Source organism: Furipterus horrens, unplaced genomic scaffold, assembly GCF_987537825.1.
Source record: "Furipterus horrens unplaced genomic scaffold, mFurHor1.1.pri manual_scaffold_6, whole genome shotgun sequence".
NCBI classification, from domain to species: Eukaryota; Metazoa; Chordata; class Mammalia; order Chiroptera; family Furipteridae; genus Furipterus; species Furipterus horrens.
Window position 1 is genome coordinate 6,754,888 of NW_028327176.1, and position 17,311 is coordinate 6,772,198.

The window sequence follows — 17,311 nt, forward strand, 5'->3', positions numbered from 1 at the left end:
AAGGAGCAGTCATGTGGATGGAGCCCGTTTCTGAGTGTCCCACTCGCCTGTGTGACGGGCAACATTCAATCCCTGTCCCGCGGCCCCCTTCTCTCCTCCGCCTTTTCCCTCTCCCGCAACCTCGTCTTGGTCTTGGTTATTTTGGAAGTGCTGAAGTCATGCATGTTGGATTGTCTGAAGTGGAAAAAGTGTGTGCTCAGAAGCTTTTAAAGGGTTCCATCATTTGTCCTCCTGTGTCAAACACCAACCGGAACCACAGAAGAAGCAGAAACACACACCCTTATCCGGCGTAACCTCTGGTTACCTCTTCCGTGGAGGAGGCCCGGCAGATGGGTCATAGGCCTTGTTTGAGTCGGAAGATGTCTTTAACAGAGGGTTGTAAAACACAGGCCAGCAATTTACAAGTGTCATTTTACATGTGACTACAAAATCAGATTTTTTTTGTCTACAAGCACATGAACGGTTTCACATGCAGCAAAGGCTTTCGGTGAAGCTGATTTTGCTTCTTATGGGTCAGTGAGAGATGTGAAATGGTCACTGTTCTAAAGGTAAGAGAAACTGTAAAGGCACAGTTCACCCATCTGCCAGGGGTGTCACGTTTTCAATTTAAAAGTTCTCTTGACCGAGAGATCCATTTTAAGGAGGGGAAGAAATCTACATTCAACGCTAACAATATTCTCAAACAGGAAAGCCTGCTAACAATCTAATCAGGGGGTCCCACATCGACTTCATATTATCATCACCTGGGACTTGTTCAGAAACGGTTTCCAGGCCCCACTACAGAGCCGGGCATGCAGCAAGTCGGGCGTGGGCCCACGTGCTCCTGCTTTTTTGCCAACAAGGAGCAGCAGCTCATGACAGGTAGCATGCGCGCTCAGAGGAAACCTGCCACAGTTTCACAGGAGCCCTAGGCTGAGGGCACAAGAATGGGATGGCCACCCCACGCAGCCGTGAGCAGCGGCGGCGGCCAGCCCAGCCTGACACAGAGGAGACCCCAGGGCTGTGAGGCCAGCCAGTGGTTAGCCAGGACGCTGCCTGCTCGCCTATTGGCCATGGGAGGCCAGAAGCCACGTGACTTCTGGGCTTCAACACCCTCCTCCACAGAATGAGATAACATCACCTTCCCGTGCGGGGTTGTTGTGTGAACGGGTAATATTTGTAAACTGCACATAACATTGCGTGTGCTCAATGAAACAGGAATTATCAATTTATTCCGCAGGAATTCTCAAGTTAGCATTGCCGGCCATGTTAAAAGAGAGGCAAAGGACTTCCTGGTACAAAAAAGGGGAACGAAATTATTTTGTTGACATAAGTCGGATGTGATTATCAACCACTGTCTGATATTTTTGAATAAAATATTTGGGTTTAGGGGCAAGACAAATTGTATCTGTTTTTTTCACGGGCTCTTTTGAAGGTACTGACTTTTTAAAACGGAAGAAACCAAAGGAGGCCGATGTGTGTGCCTACTTACAGACGCTCCCGGCCCATGGGCGGCCACGCCTGCAGGAGCAGAGCCAGGTGCTGAAACTCGGCCTCGCGGCCGCTGGCCTCCAAGAGCGCCTCGAAGAGCGCGTAGCGCTGCTCCTCACTGTCAATGTCGGTCACGTCCACCTGGAAGCGCAAAGGCAACACTTGAGGCTGGCGGCAGAGGCGAACGAACTGCTTTCTAGCAGAAGTCAAATCTATTCGTGTTCACCACTCTGCTGGCAATTTTCACCAGATGTTAGGGAAAGATTCACCAACATCCCTCTCCACGCCCCCCAAAACCCGCAAAAGCTCCACACCTTTCCCACTTCAAACCTTGAAGCTGAAAATTGTTTAGAACAAATCACAGGATGGGTCTTAACATTCTTTACAAAAAAAAAAAAAAATCCAAAGTACATTTGTCCACAGAACTGGGTTACTGGCATTCAATATATGTTACACTAAAATACTTAATCATTTTATATGAAATGATGAGTTCAATGTACTAAAATTTAGCTTTTTTGTTTTTTGCTTTAAATTATTCTAAATGCATGTCTACTTTTTATTTTAGCATTTTTATTATTAACTAGAAAATTTTATTACTGTCTAGAAAATTTCTCTAATTTGAAGTTAAAGATTTTATTAAAGTGCATTTGTCATACGACGTTTTGCTACAAACAAAAAGTAAACTACCCTTTATTCTCATCTCCATTTCTAAATGTAAAACAAGTCTCGATCAAATAAAAAATGCTCATTTTCCCTCTCACTGAAGAACCAGACAATCTTTTACACGGAGGCAGTCCTAAAACAAATCCCGTCCCCAGCACCTCTGTGCGTGACACTGTTTGCTCTCTTACATGAAAAGGCAGATTTCGGTATAAGAGCAGGCCAGACGCTGGCCTGTTGTGAACACAGACTGCCCGTAATTGGGTAACTAAGGCTCAGAGGATGCCCTGAAATGATAAGGAGGATGAATGACTGCCTACATATTTGCTAAACTGTCTACGTTAATACGTGTCTCCAAAACATTTAATTTAACGGTCATTCTGGCTCTGAGCCCAAGGAGCCAGCCGATAAGGTTGTACCACGAATTCTCCATGTTCACAGTGTTGGTAAGTGCTATGAAATTACTGGTTAAGTCCCGCCAGCCAGATCCTTGAAACCTGCATTCCAGCCTCATGCCGTCCTTCCGTAACTCAGGGCATTTTATCATTTTTGAAACAATTTTATAATACAGTAGGTCCGTTGACCCTTACAAGAGTTTTGTGTGGGAAACAGCACAAATATTGGTAGCCTCATTTTACAGATGAGAAACAGGTTCATCTGTCCCAGCAGCGGGGCTAGCAGGTGGCAGAGTCAAAATACAGTTATAAGCAAGTGGCACAGACAAGATATAACCCAATCAGGAAGTTTGAATTGAGAGAACTCAGTAAGCTAAATAAGCTTCGAATTATTCAAACTGGTGGTCTTACTGGGAGATTTGCAATAGTTTCTCACCCGTATAAAGAAATGGTTTTAAGAAATCTCAAACTCAAGCCATCCTCCTGTTGTTGCCAGACTTCACCACCTTCAACTGGTGTCCGGCCTCAGGGCCCCTCGGGGGCTCTGCGCTCACCACGCGCACACAGGGAGACCTCGGGGACTCGGATCTGGTTCCTGTGCCCGCACATTCTCTCTCCGGAGCGCCGGGGGCTCATTCCCCAGTTCCTTACAATCTCTGTGCTGTCGCCTTCTCGGGAAGCCAGCTGCGCATTTCCACCCCATCTCCCTCTGTCACCTCGCTTTGTTCCCTTCTTAGCGCTTACAGGGATGGGACATGTGAAATATTTGCTGATTGCCTTTCTTTTTCCATTAGAGTGGAAGCGCCTTAAAAACTGAGACTTTCATTTGTCACTCGTTTATCCCTGCTGCTTCAAATAATGAAGGAATGAATGGACATACAAATGAATGAATGAAGGTATAAAATATTTTAGCACAGAATGATATCAAATATTCACAGAGCGGCCATAAATTTTTGGCTGTTCTTTTTAAATTAAAGACAGACTTAAGGTTTTAAAAGAGGTCACCAGACAGACCCCGAGATGGCAGCTTATTGACACTGTCACTCCCCCACTGATGCTTGTTCAGCTGGGTGATGTCAGCAAAGCCCCTCCCTTGGAGTCTCACTTTCCTTACCTGAAAATGAGCCCCCCAATACCTTGACATCTCAGAAGGGAAAGTGCCTGGAGTCTGCAGCTGGGAAAGAATTGGAAATGGCTGTTCTTTTCTTTCGTAGTTATAATCTAAGTTTTCACAGAGTTCATTTGTAGAAAACGTTTTTTGTGTAAAAAAAATAACTTAAAAACAATCAAATGATATGCTGCTAATGTTCCTAGCAGCGTCAATATTCCAGTTTCTATAATTAGCTGCCATATAATTAAGAATAATAAGTTTCTCCTTTACATGACATGCAGAGAATGGGTTTTATTTGCTTCAGACCATAACAGGGAAGAGATTAGGAAAAAGTGATTCATGTTTTCAATACCATTTAGATTTGTTTCTTTTCAGAAAGTGTAACCGCCTGAAAATTTTATGTACATTAACTGTCATAGGAGAAGAAAGGAGAAAAGAAACTATAAATTAAACCATCATGTGTTTGTTTCCATATTAGTGTGCAAATAATAGTTTCCACTTAAAAAAATGTTTGGTAATAAATTTCTTTGCATAACACATTTCTAATGTATACACAGAGTTTTTAAGGGTCTGTCTTTGTCAGGAAACATTTGCTTCTGAATACTCACTAATCACCTCAATTATTAGTAAGTTTTCAGAGCACTGATCCCCCTTTTTAAAATACAAAATCATAGTAACTTCCAGTCCCTCCTTTTGTGTTGGCACACCTGCACATAACCTCCTACCATAAAGGGTTTCAACCTGTTAAGTCACTCAGCTCTTAAGAAAGCATTTTTAAACTCTCTACTGCTATAGCTGCAAAAGCTTTACCTTACATGAGAGAAGATGTGTGTCCACGTATTAAAATATTTAAATTTATCTAAATTTAACAGGATATAAGCTTATTTTTTCATTATATTCTATAATATTTTAAGCTATATTCTGATAACCAAAACTCAAAATGAATTTTTATAAAGATAAAAGATAAGAATATGCAAAGAACTTCCAGCCTAGATAAAATAGTTTTAACCCATTTTTCCCTACCCCTCTCTAAAAGCACAACAGTAAGCTCTAGAAATAATAAAAAAGACAACCAGACGAGAACTCCTAACGGTGGTAAACAGAACTCAGACTGGTTTGGGACTCCAGGACTGAAAAATAATGCAGGAGCAGAGTATCCTGCATGCCTTCCCCCAACAGAAGAAAGACACACAGAACCAGTGTTTGCTGACTCTTGACCTAGAAAGAGAAGAGAGCCCAGATAAGGCCATTTCTCATCAGAGTTTCAGTAGGATGGGAGAAAAAGGGTAGAGCTTCCCAAATTTGGTGGAAAACACCAACCTAGAGATTTAAGAAGCTGAGCTAACCCCAAAGAGAATGAGCCCAAAGAAATCCATGCCCAGACATCATAATCATTCTCCAGTAAACCAAAGACAAAGACCAAATCTCGAAAGCAGTCAGAGAAAACAGCATGTCGCTATAGGGGAACAACAATTTGAATAACAGTGTATTTCTTATCTGAAACCATGGAGCCAGGAAAAAGCGGCACAATATTTTTCAAGTGTTAAAAGAACTGTCAACTACATAGTCTATATACAGCAAAACTATCCATTAGGAAAAAAGGGGAAATAACACATTCTCAGATAAAGAACCACCACCCCCGTACCCACCAGAGAAAAGAAAAAGCTCTCACTAACAGCCCTCATCTTAAAGGCTGGCTAAAGGAAGGTCTTCAGACAGAAAGGAAACGCTTAAAGAAAAAAGTATTGGCGCATCAGAAGAATGAAGAATGTAAGAAGAGATACGGGTAAAATAATGTTCCTTTCTCCTATTAGTTTTATAAATTATATATGAGGATTAGAATAAAGATTACAACAATGGATGCTCAGGCAATGATATTTGATAGTGGGAAGGTAAGAAGACCCAAATGGAAGTGATGTCCCCGCATCACACTCCCAGGCAAGGATGTCTACTTCTGCCACTCTTCTTCAGCATCATACTGAAAGTTCTAGCCACTGAAATAAGGCAAGAAAAATGAATAAAAGGCATAGAGATTGGGGGGGAAATTTCTATTTATAGATAACATAGTTGTCTCCTTAGAAAATTGCAAGAAATCTTAATATTAAAAAAACCCCAAAACCAAAAGCTAGAACTAGTGAAGAAGTCAGCAAGTTCAAAGGTACAAAATCAATGCAGAAAAATCAATCACATTTCTATCTACTAACAATGAACATGTGAAAACTGACAATAAATATACTCCATTTATAATTGCCCCCCCCCAAAATGAAATATTTACATGTTTGAGATCTATGTTCAAAAAGTTATAGAATGTTTATGAAGGAAATCAAAGAAGATTAAATGAATGAAGAAATATACCATGCTCATGGATGGGAAGACTTAACATAGTGAAGATGTCAAACTGATCTATAGGTTTAATTTAATGTCTATCAAAATCCCAGCAAGGTTGTTTGTAGACAAGCTTTTATAAAATGTTTATGAAAAGACCCCCTAGAATAGCTAAAACGATACTTACAGAGAAGAATAAAATGGGAGAAATACTGGGATTAACTTTACTTGATACAGAAGTGTATTATTAAGCCCCAGTAAGAAAGCTGGTGTGGTATGGGCAGACTAACAATATAGAATCGAGAACACAGCAATGAATATGCCCAGCTGATTTCTGACCAAGGGCAAAAGTATTTCAATGGAAGGCAGACAGTGTTTTCAATAAATAGTGCTGGAGGAATCTGATCTCCTGAGTAAAAAAAAAAGTGGAAAAGAAACTTCAATATAAACCTCATACTTTACACAAAAATTACTCAAAGTAGATAAGAGATTTAAATCTATTAAGTGTAAAATGGTCAAGTTTTAGGAAAAAAGAAGAGAAAGCCTTAGGGATCTAGGGCTAGGCAAAGTGCTTCTGCTCATAAGATTGGCAGCAACGTGAGATCCATGGAGAATGGTCTTTCCACAGCTTTTAAGATGTTTGTAACTCATCCTATTGGAAGAGAGTCCAAGAAGAGTTTGTCCTAATGCCGACCTCTATTCTTTAGAAGACAGTGCAGAAGCCCGCCCCCCATCGCCACAGTTCAGGAGATAAAAAAGGCTCACATGTGTGGGTCATAGACCTGAACAGAAAACGCAGCACATTGGACCAGAAAACACTGAGCCTCTAGGGACACGCGAGCAAGGAGGCCTCTGAAACAGGCAACCAAGTTCACATAATTTTACTACAGTGCATATTTAGGGTTATTCCACTACCAGTGATGACTGTGCTTAATTTATAAATTAAACTCTATCGTAAGTATTATGTATCGGAAGAAACAGGCTTTATATAGGGTTTGGTACCATGCAGGACTCCAGGCATCCCCTGGGTGGGGGGGGGGGGGTCTCCGAATGTATCCTGTGGATGAGGGGGCTACTATATTAAAGGAAGGTTCCTAAACAGGGCTTTCTAGATGGTAAAAGAGTCGATACTTCTTCCCTTGAAGAATAATATTTACTTTAAAATTTATTTAAGAAAATGATGATATTCTAAGTTAAAAAGATGTCTTCATAATAAGACATATTTACTAAGATCCTCTCCTAGAGTATTATGAGTTATTTTCACATATATTATTATATGTATTCACTTATTTATTTTAGCCCTTATAATAAATTCTATTTATTAAATCTAGTCATTTTAAATATTTTTCTTGGTTTTTCTAGAAATTAGTTATATAATGTAAAAGTAAAGACAATTTAGATTGTTTAAATGTTACAGCTCTTATTTGTTTCTTGTTTTACCACATTGGTTAGGACCTTCAAAACAATGCCAAAAAACAAGGAGTAATACTGAAAACTCTAGTTCTTAATTTTAATGAAAGCGCCTCCAAGCTTTCAGCTTTGGAAGTCAACTCGCATTAAATCCTAGTGGTCAACAGAGAACACACAGCACAGCCAACTATCGACACAGACTTCTTACATACATGCTATCATAAAAATAATGATGGTATCTACGTTCTTTCTCGAAGACTGTATTGGCCCAATATATTTCCACATCACAACTAGCGATGCTGCTCGTTGATGGTTAAAAAAAGTAAGCAAGAGGAAGTTTAAGAAAATCAGGATGTCATAAATCTAACAAACCATCTAAAAAAAAAAAATTAGGGAGAAAAGTATTGCTGAGAGAGCAGGAAAGTCAAAGCCAGGGGACTCAGAGGCGCGCAGAGGCTGAGAGGGGAGGCACGCAGCTGGTGTTAACGCCGGGGGGCTCCGAGTGCCCTCACACCCCTGAGAGCAAGGCACCTGGCTGCGCACAAACGCGGGCCCAGGGAAGAATTGGGGGAGGAAGGAGTGCGATCCGTATTGAAACACATGTATTCCCAGAATTGAGCAAAAAAGGTAAAAGGACTCAATGGGCATGGACGACAATGGGGTGACTAGGGGGATATCAGGGGACGAAATGGTAATGGAGAAAAAAATACAATAAAGATTAAATCAATTCAACAAATAAATAACTACATCTCACTAAGGTATGAGACGTACAAAAAACGGACACACGTGCCGACCAGCTACGACGTGGAACGACTATAGAACATATTTTAACAGAGGACAAACCACCTGTAGGTGGCTATCGAATGCCCCCCACAAACCTCCCGAGGAGACTGTAAAATAAGTGATAAGGGGCAATTTGATTAAATATGCCACTTTCAGAAAAAGCTGATAAAGACCAAGAAACACAGAAAAAAATATTTATGTTGAAGATATGACTGGATCTTTCTGCAGCTTCATTTCCTCTTCTGTACGATGAAGATAACACATATTTGTATGTCGGTTGTGAATATGATATAAGAAAATCTGAATAAGAGAGCTTAGCAAACAGACAGGCACATGGTAGGCACACAATGAGGAAGAGATACTATCAGCTACATAATATGCTACATTTACAAAAGAAGAAAGCTGAATGTGTGCTATACTTGCTTCTAGTAAGAATTACATCTATACATAGGACAGAAAAAAAAAAGGAATACAGCTGTTTTAGGATAATAGAATTGTGGATTAACATTTGTCTTTTAATAGTCATTTTGCAATAAATGTAGTATTTGAAATGACTCTTAAGCATTGCCTTCCACAGATTAGTGAAAATTAAATTGAGAGAAATCGCTTTCATTTCTTTTACTTTGCTTTATTCTGCCCTTTTCACAGTAAAAAAGAAAGCAGCATATACCTGTTTTAATATCTGTGTCGCTTGCCCAGTGAGCTGGGGGGCAAATGTCCACTGTTTTACAGGCACTGTATAGATTCTCTACTGACGCCACAAACACACATCATAGGATAAAGGGCAAAATTCAAATGTGACTCAGACATGAGAATCCCTCTTCCCTTGTGCCTGCAAAAGCGCGCTTCTCTCCTCATTGAGTTAGGTGACGCTGGTCCTCGCTGGAAGTCCGTCTGTCCTCTGTCAGGGAGATGCAGCCCCTTACCACACATGGTCCCTGTCCGCAAGAAGCAGGCTGGGTCGCTGCCTCTCCCACGAGGAGAGCCCTCACCCTTCCTCCCTCGGTGGCTGCGGGAAGGGGACAGAATCATCTCACACCGAGGCACCGTTCCTGAACTCTGCGTCTCCCTACAGGCACTGACAGCGGCTTCTGTCACCGTCAGATATTTGTGACTAGGAAACATATATTAATGCATATAAAAGTACCTGAAGAGTAGAAACTAATTCCCCACATGCAGAGGATTACTACTGGAGGCAGTGATTCGTCACCCTAACCCCATCTCCCTATGAGCTGCCGGGCTGCCCCTGAAGGCTCAGGAGATGACACCTGACTTAAAGTTGCAAAGTAATTGTGCCACTCCTTTCATGAACACAATCAAGGAAGACTGAGCGCTGTGTGCAGGGCTTCAAAGTAAAAAAACAAAAAACATCCTCACTTCAATAGATATGTGGAAATATACAAAGGTGACAGAGTTGATTCTGAGGGGACCAGACTCCTGTCTGGTAAAGCCACTCCTTTTATAAGGGTTTGGGTCCCCAACGTTACCTTTGAGTCCACTGGATCCAACCAGTGTCTCCAGTGAGGAAGCCCCATTTTGAGAAAACCTAAGTCATAAGCTGGTGGGCTGGCTTTGGACTTGGTCATAAACAAACTACGCCCCTGGTCCAAGAAGTGTTTAGACCAGTGCCTGGCACACTTAAGTACTCAATAAACAGTATTAATTATAGTAATTAATTATGATTAGACAAGAAAATATAAACAGAACATAAATGATCATCATGTCCATTTCTGAGTGTTTTTAGGTTTTATTAAATAGAAAATAGAGCTGATGTTTAAATATGAAGAGTAGGCAGCTATTATCGGACTGATTTTCCCATTTCTAAGGCAGAGAAGTGAGGTGCAGATGCAGGTACTGACAGAATCTCGTTAGCACTGGCTCCTGCTGTGCTCAAAACGAAGGCACGGGTGGAGTAGAGACAGCGTGAGCAGAGGGGAGAGGTCGCCCCAGGAGGCTGTCCCGATGAGGAATGAAGAGACCAGGGCACAGCCCACGCACTGCTGTACTTCAATGCGTGGCACAGATGTTCACGTGGATGAAGGTAATGTTTCAGGATTATTTTCAAAATGAGATATGTGCTAGGGAACAATGCTTTGTGTCCAAATAAGAGGAAAGGTTTTACCTTACAAATTTTCCCTCTAGGACAAATAACCAATCATACCCTAGGAGCCCCTATAAATACACGTGTGTTGACTTTAAATAGCTACTGCGGGAGCTCCGTTTTTCAGGCCAGACTTTGGTTTTTAGCTGAAGTTGATGACATATTAATAGCACAATTCGTGGAGCTGGAAATACGAGCAGCTCTGTGCGCCTCAGTGCTCTGCTATGTGACGGTAAGGCAGCCACACCTATCTCACCGGGGTACTGTGAGGACAACGTGACAGGATGTAACACAGAGGGCCAGAAACCCAGGCTCCCGGATCAGGGCTCACGGGGTCGGAACGCCAGTTCTACGGCCCACCAGCTGAGTGACCTTCAGTAGGCCCGGCGACCTTGTCCGCAACACGGACGCGGCAACAGCCGCTCCGCAAAGCTGCTCCCGAGATGAAGCGCCGTGACCCGCACTTGGTACGCACCCCACCGTGCCTGTCCTCCCAGCGATGCCGGAGGCAGGAGGGCAGATCCTCCCGGGGAAGAGCCATAATTCATAAAGACAGACTCTCCACGCCTTCAAATACTGGAAGGATCCAGTAAACCTGGCCGCCCTCTCCCTGCTGTGACCACCAGGTGGGGGTGGGGGCACACCCCGCGCGCGCCCTATCCTGACACCTCCGGCCTCCTGCTCGTTCCCGGACAAATGTGTAGCGACTGCGCGCGTCCACACAGAAGGCAGCGCGCTGGTCAGAAGTCACTGTCAGCAAATGACGGGGAATGAGTATAAAACCGCAGCGACCTGAAAGCACCAGGCCACCCTGCGTCACTCCCCGCCAAGCCTCCTGCGCGCGGGTCAGGGGGCGCAGCACGGCCGAGCCCCCCTCATTCGCGGCAGGAGTGCCAGGCCGCGCAGTGGGAGTCCTGACCCTGCCATTTTAAAGGTGATCTTGGACAAGTAAGATTTAGTATTCATTTATTCAGCAAATATTTAATGAGGGCCTTTAAGATCCCTGTTCTCGTGAAATTTATATTCTAAAGGAAGAAGGCAGACATCCTATAATAGACTTTTAGACAGAGACAAGGGTAGGTAGGAAGAAGTTAGCAGATAGTGGTGAGTGATTAAAAGAGAATTAAAAGGGTCATAAAATAGATTGTGACTAGGTCCCTAATTCAGGATGGAGTCATTTTAGAAATGGTGACATTTAAGCTAAAGTCTGAGGACATAACTTCCTTCCTGGGCATCCACCGCCTTTCCTCCAAGATGCACCTACGGAACTGCTGTGGTTCTGGAAGCCTCCTCTCTTTCTAGGAATATGAGTTCATGGCTGTTACACGTATGTTGCATGAGTGTGTGCACATATATTTTTAACACTGAACATTATCTTTTATGTGATTAAGCAGACAGTTTATGGCAGTGGGTCTTAGCTTTGAAGACATTTACTGTAACAGTATATTATTTATGAGAAACTAAATACAGCTTTGCATACTAAACTTTTCTACTGTTCTGTGAGCTCTGTCTGACAAAGTGTTTTTTGATTTTGTTTTTTTGCAGATGAAGCCAAACTGGCCTCTGACCAGAAGGGTAAACATGCTTCTGCAAGTTTCAAAGCAGACAAAAGACTTGAATTTGTAATGAGGTTAGAAGTTGTCTTAAACGAAATCTCTCCGGCGATCCCTTAAAACTACTCAGACACTGAAACTGTCAGAGGCCAAACCACAGGTTCTTTTTTTCTATAAAAACACAGGAAAATATATTGAGGTGATGGCGTATGGGATTTTTTAAGAAAACATCAGCATTTTGACCCGCATTTTTCATGCGCCAGTTAACTAGAAAATTACAAAACCTGAAAAACTCAGATAAATTGTACCGAGGGGATTAACACAATATGCCCGTCCCCTCCTCCACGTGCGGCTCTCCTCTCCCGTGCCTCCCCTTCCCTGCCCAGCTGGGACACATTTCTGGAACAGACAGGACGGCCTCTCAAGCTGTTGAAAAATGAGGGCCTCTGAATTTTTAATTCTGTTAACTAATCGTTAGAAGACTAGAAATTGCCGTCTCTCTGAGAACCTGGAAGGTAGCAGGCGCCACAGACGCTGCATTTAATTTTGCAGGAGTTGGCCCGTTTCCCGGCAACACGCTGATTTGTGGGGCCACTACTCTGGGCACCTGGAGGATAATTAAATATTAAGTCCCTCTTTGATGCATGCAAAGTCTGCCTAAGAGGATTACCAGCCACGGCAAAGGTAGCAGTTCCTTATTTTCTGGTAATTGAACATTGCAATATCATTATCTCTTCTTATCTGTCCTCTAAAAATCCATCTCCATACTTAATAGCACCTTGGAGAATGGAGAAGGAAGTAGGGGGAAATGAGAAAAACGAGAACCTGGGCAATCAGTATTTCGGGGTCTTCCGGGTGTCTGGAATGCAAGGATGAAGACAACGCTTTAGTGGGTGCGGAAGGAGTGACAGGTGAGGCGAGCAAATCATCCTCCTGCTCTTCTAGTTCAAGGCTCCACTTCACATACCCGGTAGCCAAGGCTCACGGTTAAGAATCTTCCCCAAGATGATCAAACAATGGTGGAGGGAGGGTACAGACACATGGGTGCAACCCATCTGCTAGTGCCCCGACTTAGCTCTGTGACAGGGAACACCGTTTTAAATAAATAAATAAACAAATAATGGAGACAAACTCGATTTTCAGCCGCGGGCATAGCTCCATGACAGCCCAGAAGCTGCTGCTGTTCCCATTCTGAAGACACGTTTTTCTGCGTCCATTCTCCATGTAGCAGGCAGCTACTTACCATTATAAGACAGAGTTCTGCCGACCAGATTCACTTGCCCTTCCAAGCAGCTTTGAATCAGCAATGGCAGACTGACACAGAATTCTTAATTTTTAAAAAAAGGAAGAGCAGGAGACGCTCGCTGGTTTATTTTTTGAGAGGACTACAGCTGAACAGCATAACTGAGGCTGTGGAAGTTCTATCTCCACAACGCAGCCATTTAAGAAACTCAGGTCATTAGCTGCCGAGAACAGGGAACTGTCCTCCCACGGGGAAGGGGAGAGGGAGGGGACGTGAGATGACCTGGCTGGAGCTGAGGCAGCTGTGGGGGAGACGTCTCCCAGAGGGCCTGAACACGCGTGTGCACCACCGAGGAATCCGTGCTGAAACGAGAAGCCACGTGTGGGCTCCGCGAACGAGAGAAGGCCGTGCACTCTCCGAGCGTCAAAGTCACGGTCGTTTAGAAAGGGACTCCGCGCCACGCTGCCTCGCGTGCTGGGTTTGAAAAAAGTTAAGCTACAGAGAAATTAGAATCTCAGAAATCACTGAGATCATACAAAAGTCAGGACTTGTTCTTAAGAGTAACTGGAAGTTGAAAACCGCTTCAAATAAGAAATGCGACTTCTGAAGCGTCTGCACCCAAATGTGACACACGGCGTGCGCTCGAGGGCTTCGGCGTGACAGAGAAGACGGATGCGCTCCCCTTTCCCGTGCCCAGGTTCTTCCGTGGTATTTCCGCGGTGCAGATTTGACATAACACAATGTGCGGCTCCAAGCCAGGGAAACGGGCCACATCGCCCTGCCAGGCTCTGACCATCGAGGACGATGACACTGGGGAGGCGGAGGAGCCAGAAAGTGGAGGCGCCGTCAGGAGGGGGCAGATCTTCCCACGGGACAAAAACTGCATGACAGAATCCCGAGCTTCCCTCAGGGATGTTACACGGACCTTCCCATGCGCTGAAAACAGGCGCAGACTGCTGCATTTGTGTTCACAGCCTACACGTTAGAAAGGCATCTCCTGACGAAATTCAAGGCAGAATGACCAAACTAATTATGTTGGTAAGATCATAGTGCTTCGTAGAGAGTATTATTCAGGTACTAGTGATGGTGAATCCAATCCATTTTAGCAATCCGGCAAAATTACAGAACCTTTGATATGTCCATCTTTTTTGAAGAACGGCTAATGGTACCTACTTATTTATCTCACAGAAGGAAATAAATAATTATGAAGATTCACTCGGTCTCAAGAATCTTCATTTTTTTAATTGTTCTTTAAGTGTAATAAAAAGGATACAAATATAAACTACTAAGCAACGCTTTAAAATCAGCAGGTAACTCAAGTTGGAGTCAGACTTCCAGGAAGCTCTCCGGCAGACGAGATGACGGGGAAGACTTACTTTCCAACTTCTGTCGGCATGGGGTCTGCTCTGCCTGCTGAAGCTGGGACCGAGGTTACTGGCTCTTGGATCCCATGCCGTTAGGATACATCAGTTTAGAATGGCAGCCAAACTTCAAGAGCGATCGCGTGTCTTTGACTGAGCAATTAGCATCCCCATTTATTCAACCACACGATTTTTAAGCTCTGAGCTCCAGTGCAACATATTGAGAGGAATTCAAAAGCGGATGATGAGTACATCCTCCAGGGCTTTGGAGTTCTCATGACAGTAAGGAAACAAAACTTTTTACAACGATAATAACGATAATAAATAATTTAAGCTCAAATGTGTGAAATTCACATTTCAGTTACATTTGACAAGGTGAGGGAAGGTTGCAGAGAAAAGATGGCCTGAGTGGGCCTGAAAGGATGGGCAGCGTGGAGAAACCTGAGGTTTGCTACCTTGCTTCCATCAAGGTTCAGGGGAGGAGAGAGGGCCCCCAGCACTTGGGCAGAGAAGGGAAGACATGAACAAGCTAAACTGGTGCTGGATGTTCCCCGGCGGAAGGGTGAGCCCCCACAGGAAACCGATACTGGGAGAAATCCTCACTACAGCTTATAAAGAGAAAAACAACACACGCATGTGAGGTAAGAGGTCATCTACTGTGCACACGCATCTTCAAAACCATGACAAAGTAAAAGCAAACCCGGCTGCACATGTTAACCACTGAACAGCCGGACGGGTGAACGCATTGGATGCCGGCGTCACCACGCTGCTTCTTTACCTGAAGGCAGTTTAAAGGAATCCAGAAATGACCTCTCATTATCGTCAACAGAGAAAACATTCAGTAACCAGTCGGGTGCTCCCTTACCTGCCTCTGGGGCCAGGTGGCTTTGAGAATGGCTTCCGTCCTAAAGAACATGAGGAGCTTGCCGTCCTCCTCCGTCAGGTGAAACGACTGTCCCAGAACCTGCAGCACGTGGACGCGGGGCCGCACAGGCTGCGTGTCATCAGCACAGAAGGGGCGCAGCCAGGCCAGCACATCCTCGGGGGAAACCAGCCCCTCTCTGCAGGGCAAAACCAAGGGTCAGCCAGAGCCATCCACGCCTTCCTTTTCCCTCCAGCCATCAGATACAGTGACTACCTTTAGAACTGAATTGTGGGTGACTGTTCTTTCCCTTGAGAGAAGTTTAGGTCTTAAATGTGCCACAGCAGACCACATGAGCTGTTTAAAAACTATGTAACCTGAATGCAACTTTGAAACCGTATCACATTAAATTGTGGTACAGAAAGCTTATAATCATTAATCACTATATCCTTAGCTACTCTAATTCTTATGCAAAGTTTAATAACATTATGCTTATTTCAATTAACAATAATAATAGCTGTCATTTCAGTAATTTTTTTCTTTTTTTTAAGTATATTTTATTGATTATATTGTTACAATAGTTCCAATTTTTTCGCCTTTACTCCCCTCCACCCAGCACCCCTATCCGCCAGCAATCCCCCCCGCAAGTCCGTGCCCTTGGGTCATAAATACAAGCTGTCCCGCCTCACCCTTTCATATATTCTTCTTTTTTTAACTAAATAAATGATTATTTTAACAATAAAAAATAACAATCCCTCCTTCTCAGATATTAAGACCCTTTATAATCTTATAAAAGACAATGGGCGAAGCTCTCAAGCTTCAGTAATTTTATATAAACTATTACTATTGCCAATAACTATACAGACATTATAAGTTCCGTTTTATTTTATTTTTTCCACTTTTGTTGAGATATAATTGACATATAACATTGTATTAGTTTAAGGTGCACAACATAATGATTTGATATATGACTATAATGCAAAATGATTACCAAAATAAATACGGCTAAAATTCATCACCTGATAGAGTTATAAAATTTTCTTCTTGAGATGAGAACTGTTAAGATCTACTCTCCATAATTTTCAAATACACAGGACACTATTATGAACTACAGTCACTACGCTATACACGTAAATTCCATTTTACAGATAAGAAATTAGGCTTCAAGGAAATGGTGTAATAGGCACACAAATATCCGTGATAGTTCAAACCTCAAAGCCCGTGTTCTTCCTACCACTTTTCTCTCTGTGATAGAATTTCAAAATGGGGTTAGGGTATCAAAATTTCATACTGCCCTCAAGATAAAATATGAGCACTTGGGTTTTAAAGAACGATGTGGTCTAAAAGGATTCAGAGACGAGGATATGTTGGACAAATTTCTGTCCAGTATTAGACTTCTGTCTCTTCAACTCCCAAATGGGCCATCTGAGGGAAACAGCCTATCTGGTGATGATGTCGACGAGTTACTGTTGAGGCCTGGTACGCAGCCCCTGCTCAGAAGTCTCACGCCCACGGGGCCCCGGAGGCCCACGACAAAGCACTGAATTACACGGGTGTTGTCGCAAGCAGAGGCTCAGGAGGCTTCCAGCAATAAATCACTTCAACTACGTCCCAAATTCCACACCCCGAGACCACAAGAAATGTTTAAAACAGAGAAGGAGAATGTTCTCCAGTAACACTAAGTCCATGATTTTCAACCTTTTCCCTCTCGGGGCACAGAGAAACTAATTACTAAAATTCCGTGGCACCCCCAAAAAATATATTTTATATATTTTGCCGATCTGACAAAAAAATAGGTATAATTTCGATTCATTCGCACCAGATACTGCTGTGTCGGCTGCGGTCACGTTTTTATTTCGACAGTCTAAGGGGAAAGAGGGCACAGTGCCCCGACTAAATAAACAACCAGGTGTTGCATGTTTTTAAAATTCTGTGCGGTGGCACACGGGTTGAAAAATCACTGCACTAAGTATATATGATTATCGATACAGTGTTATGGCAATTTAAATAAAAAATGGAAATGATCCGTATTTAAGA

General features: G+C 43.1%; 1 protein-coding gene across 1 annotated transcript in view; it reads right to left on the reverse strand.

The window, feature by feature from the left end:
• Positions 1-17,311, reverse strand: part of NBAS (NBAS subunit of NRZ tethering complex) — a 257,267-nt gene that overhangs the window by 17,748 nt on the left and 222,208 nt on the right. The window contains exons 48-49 of the mRNA XM_090280933.1: positions 15,278-15,473; positions 1,472-1,611 (exon numbers count right to left, since the gene is read on the reverse strand). Coding sequence (XP_090137059.1) covers positions 1,472-1,611; positions 15,278-15,473 — 336 coding nt within the window. The remainder of the gene's footprint in view (positions 1-1,471; positions 1,612-15,277; positions 15,474-17,311) is intronic.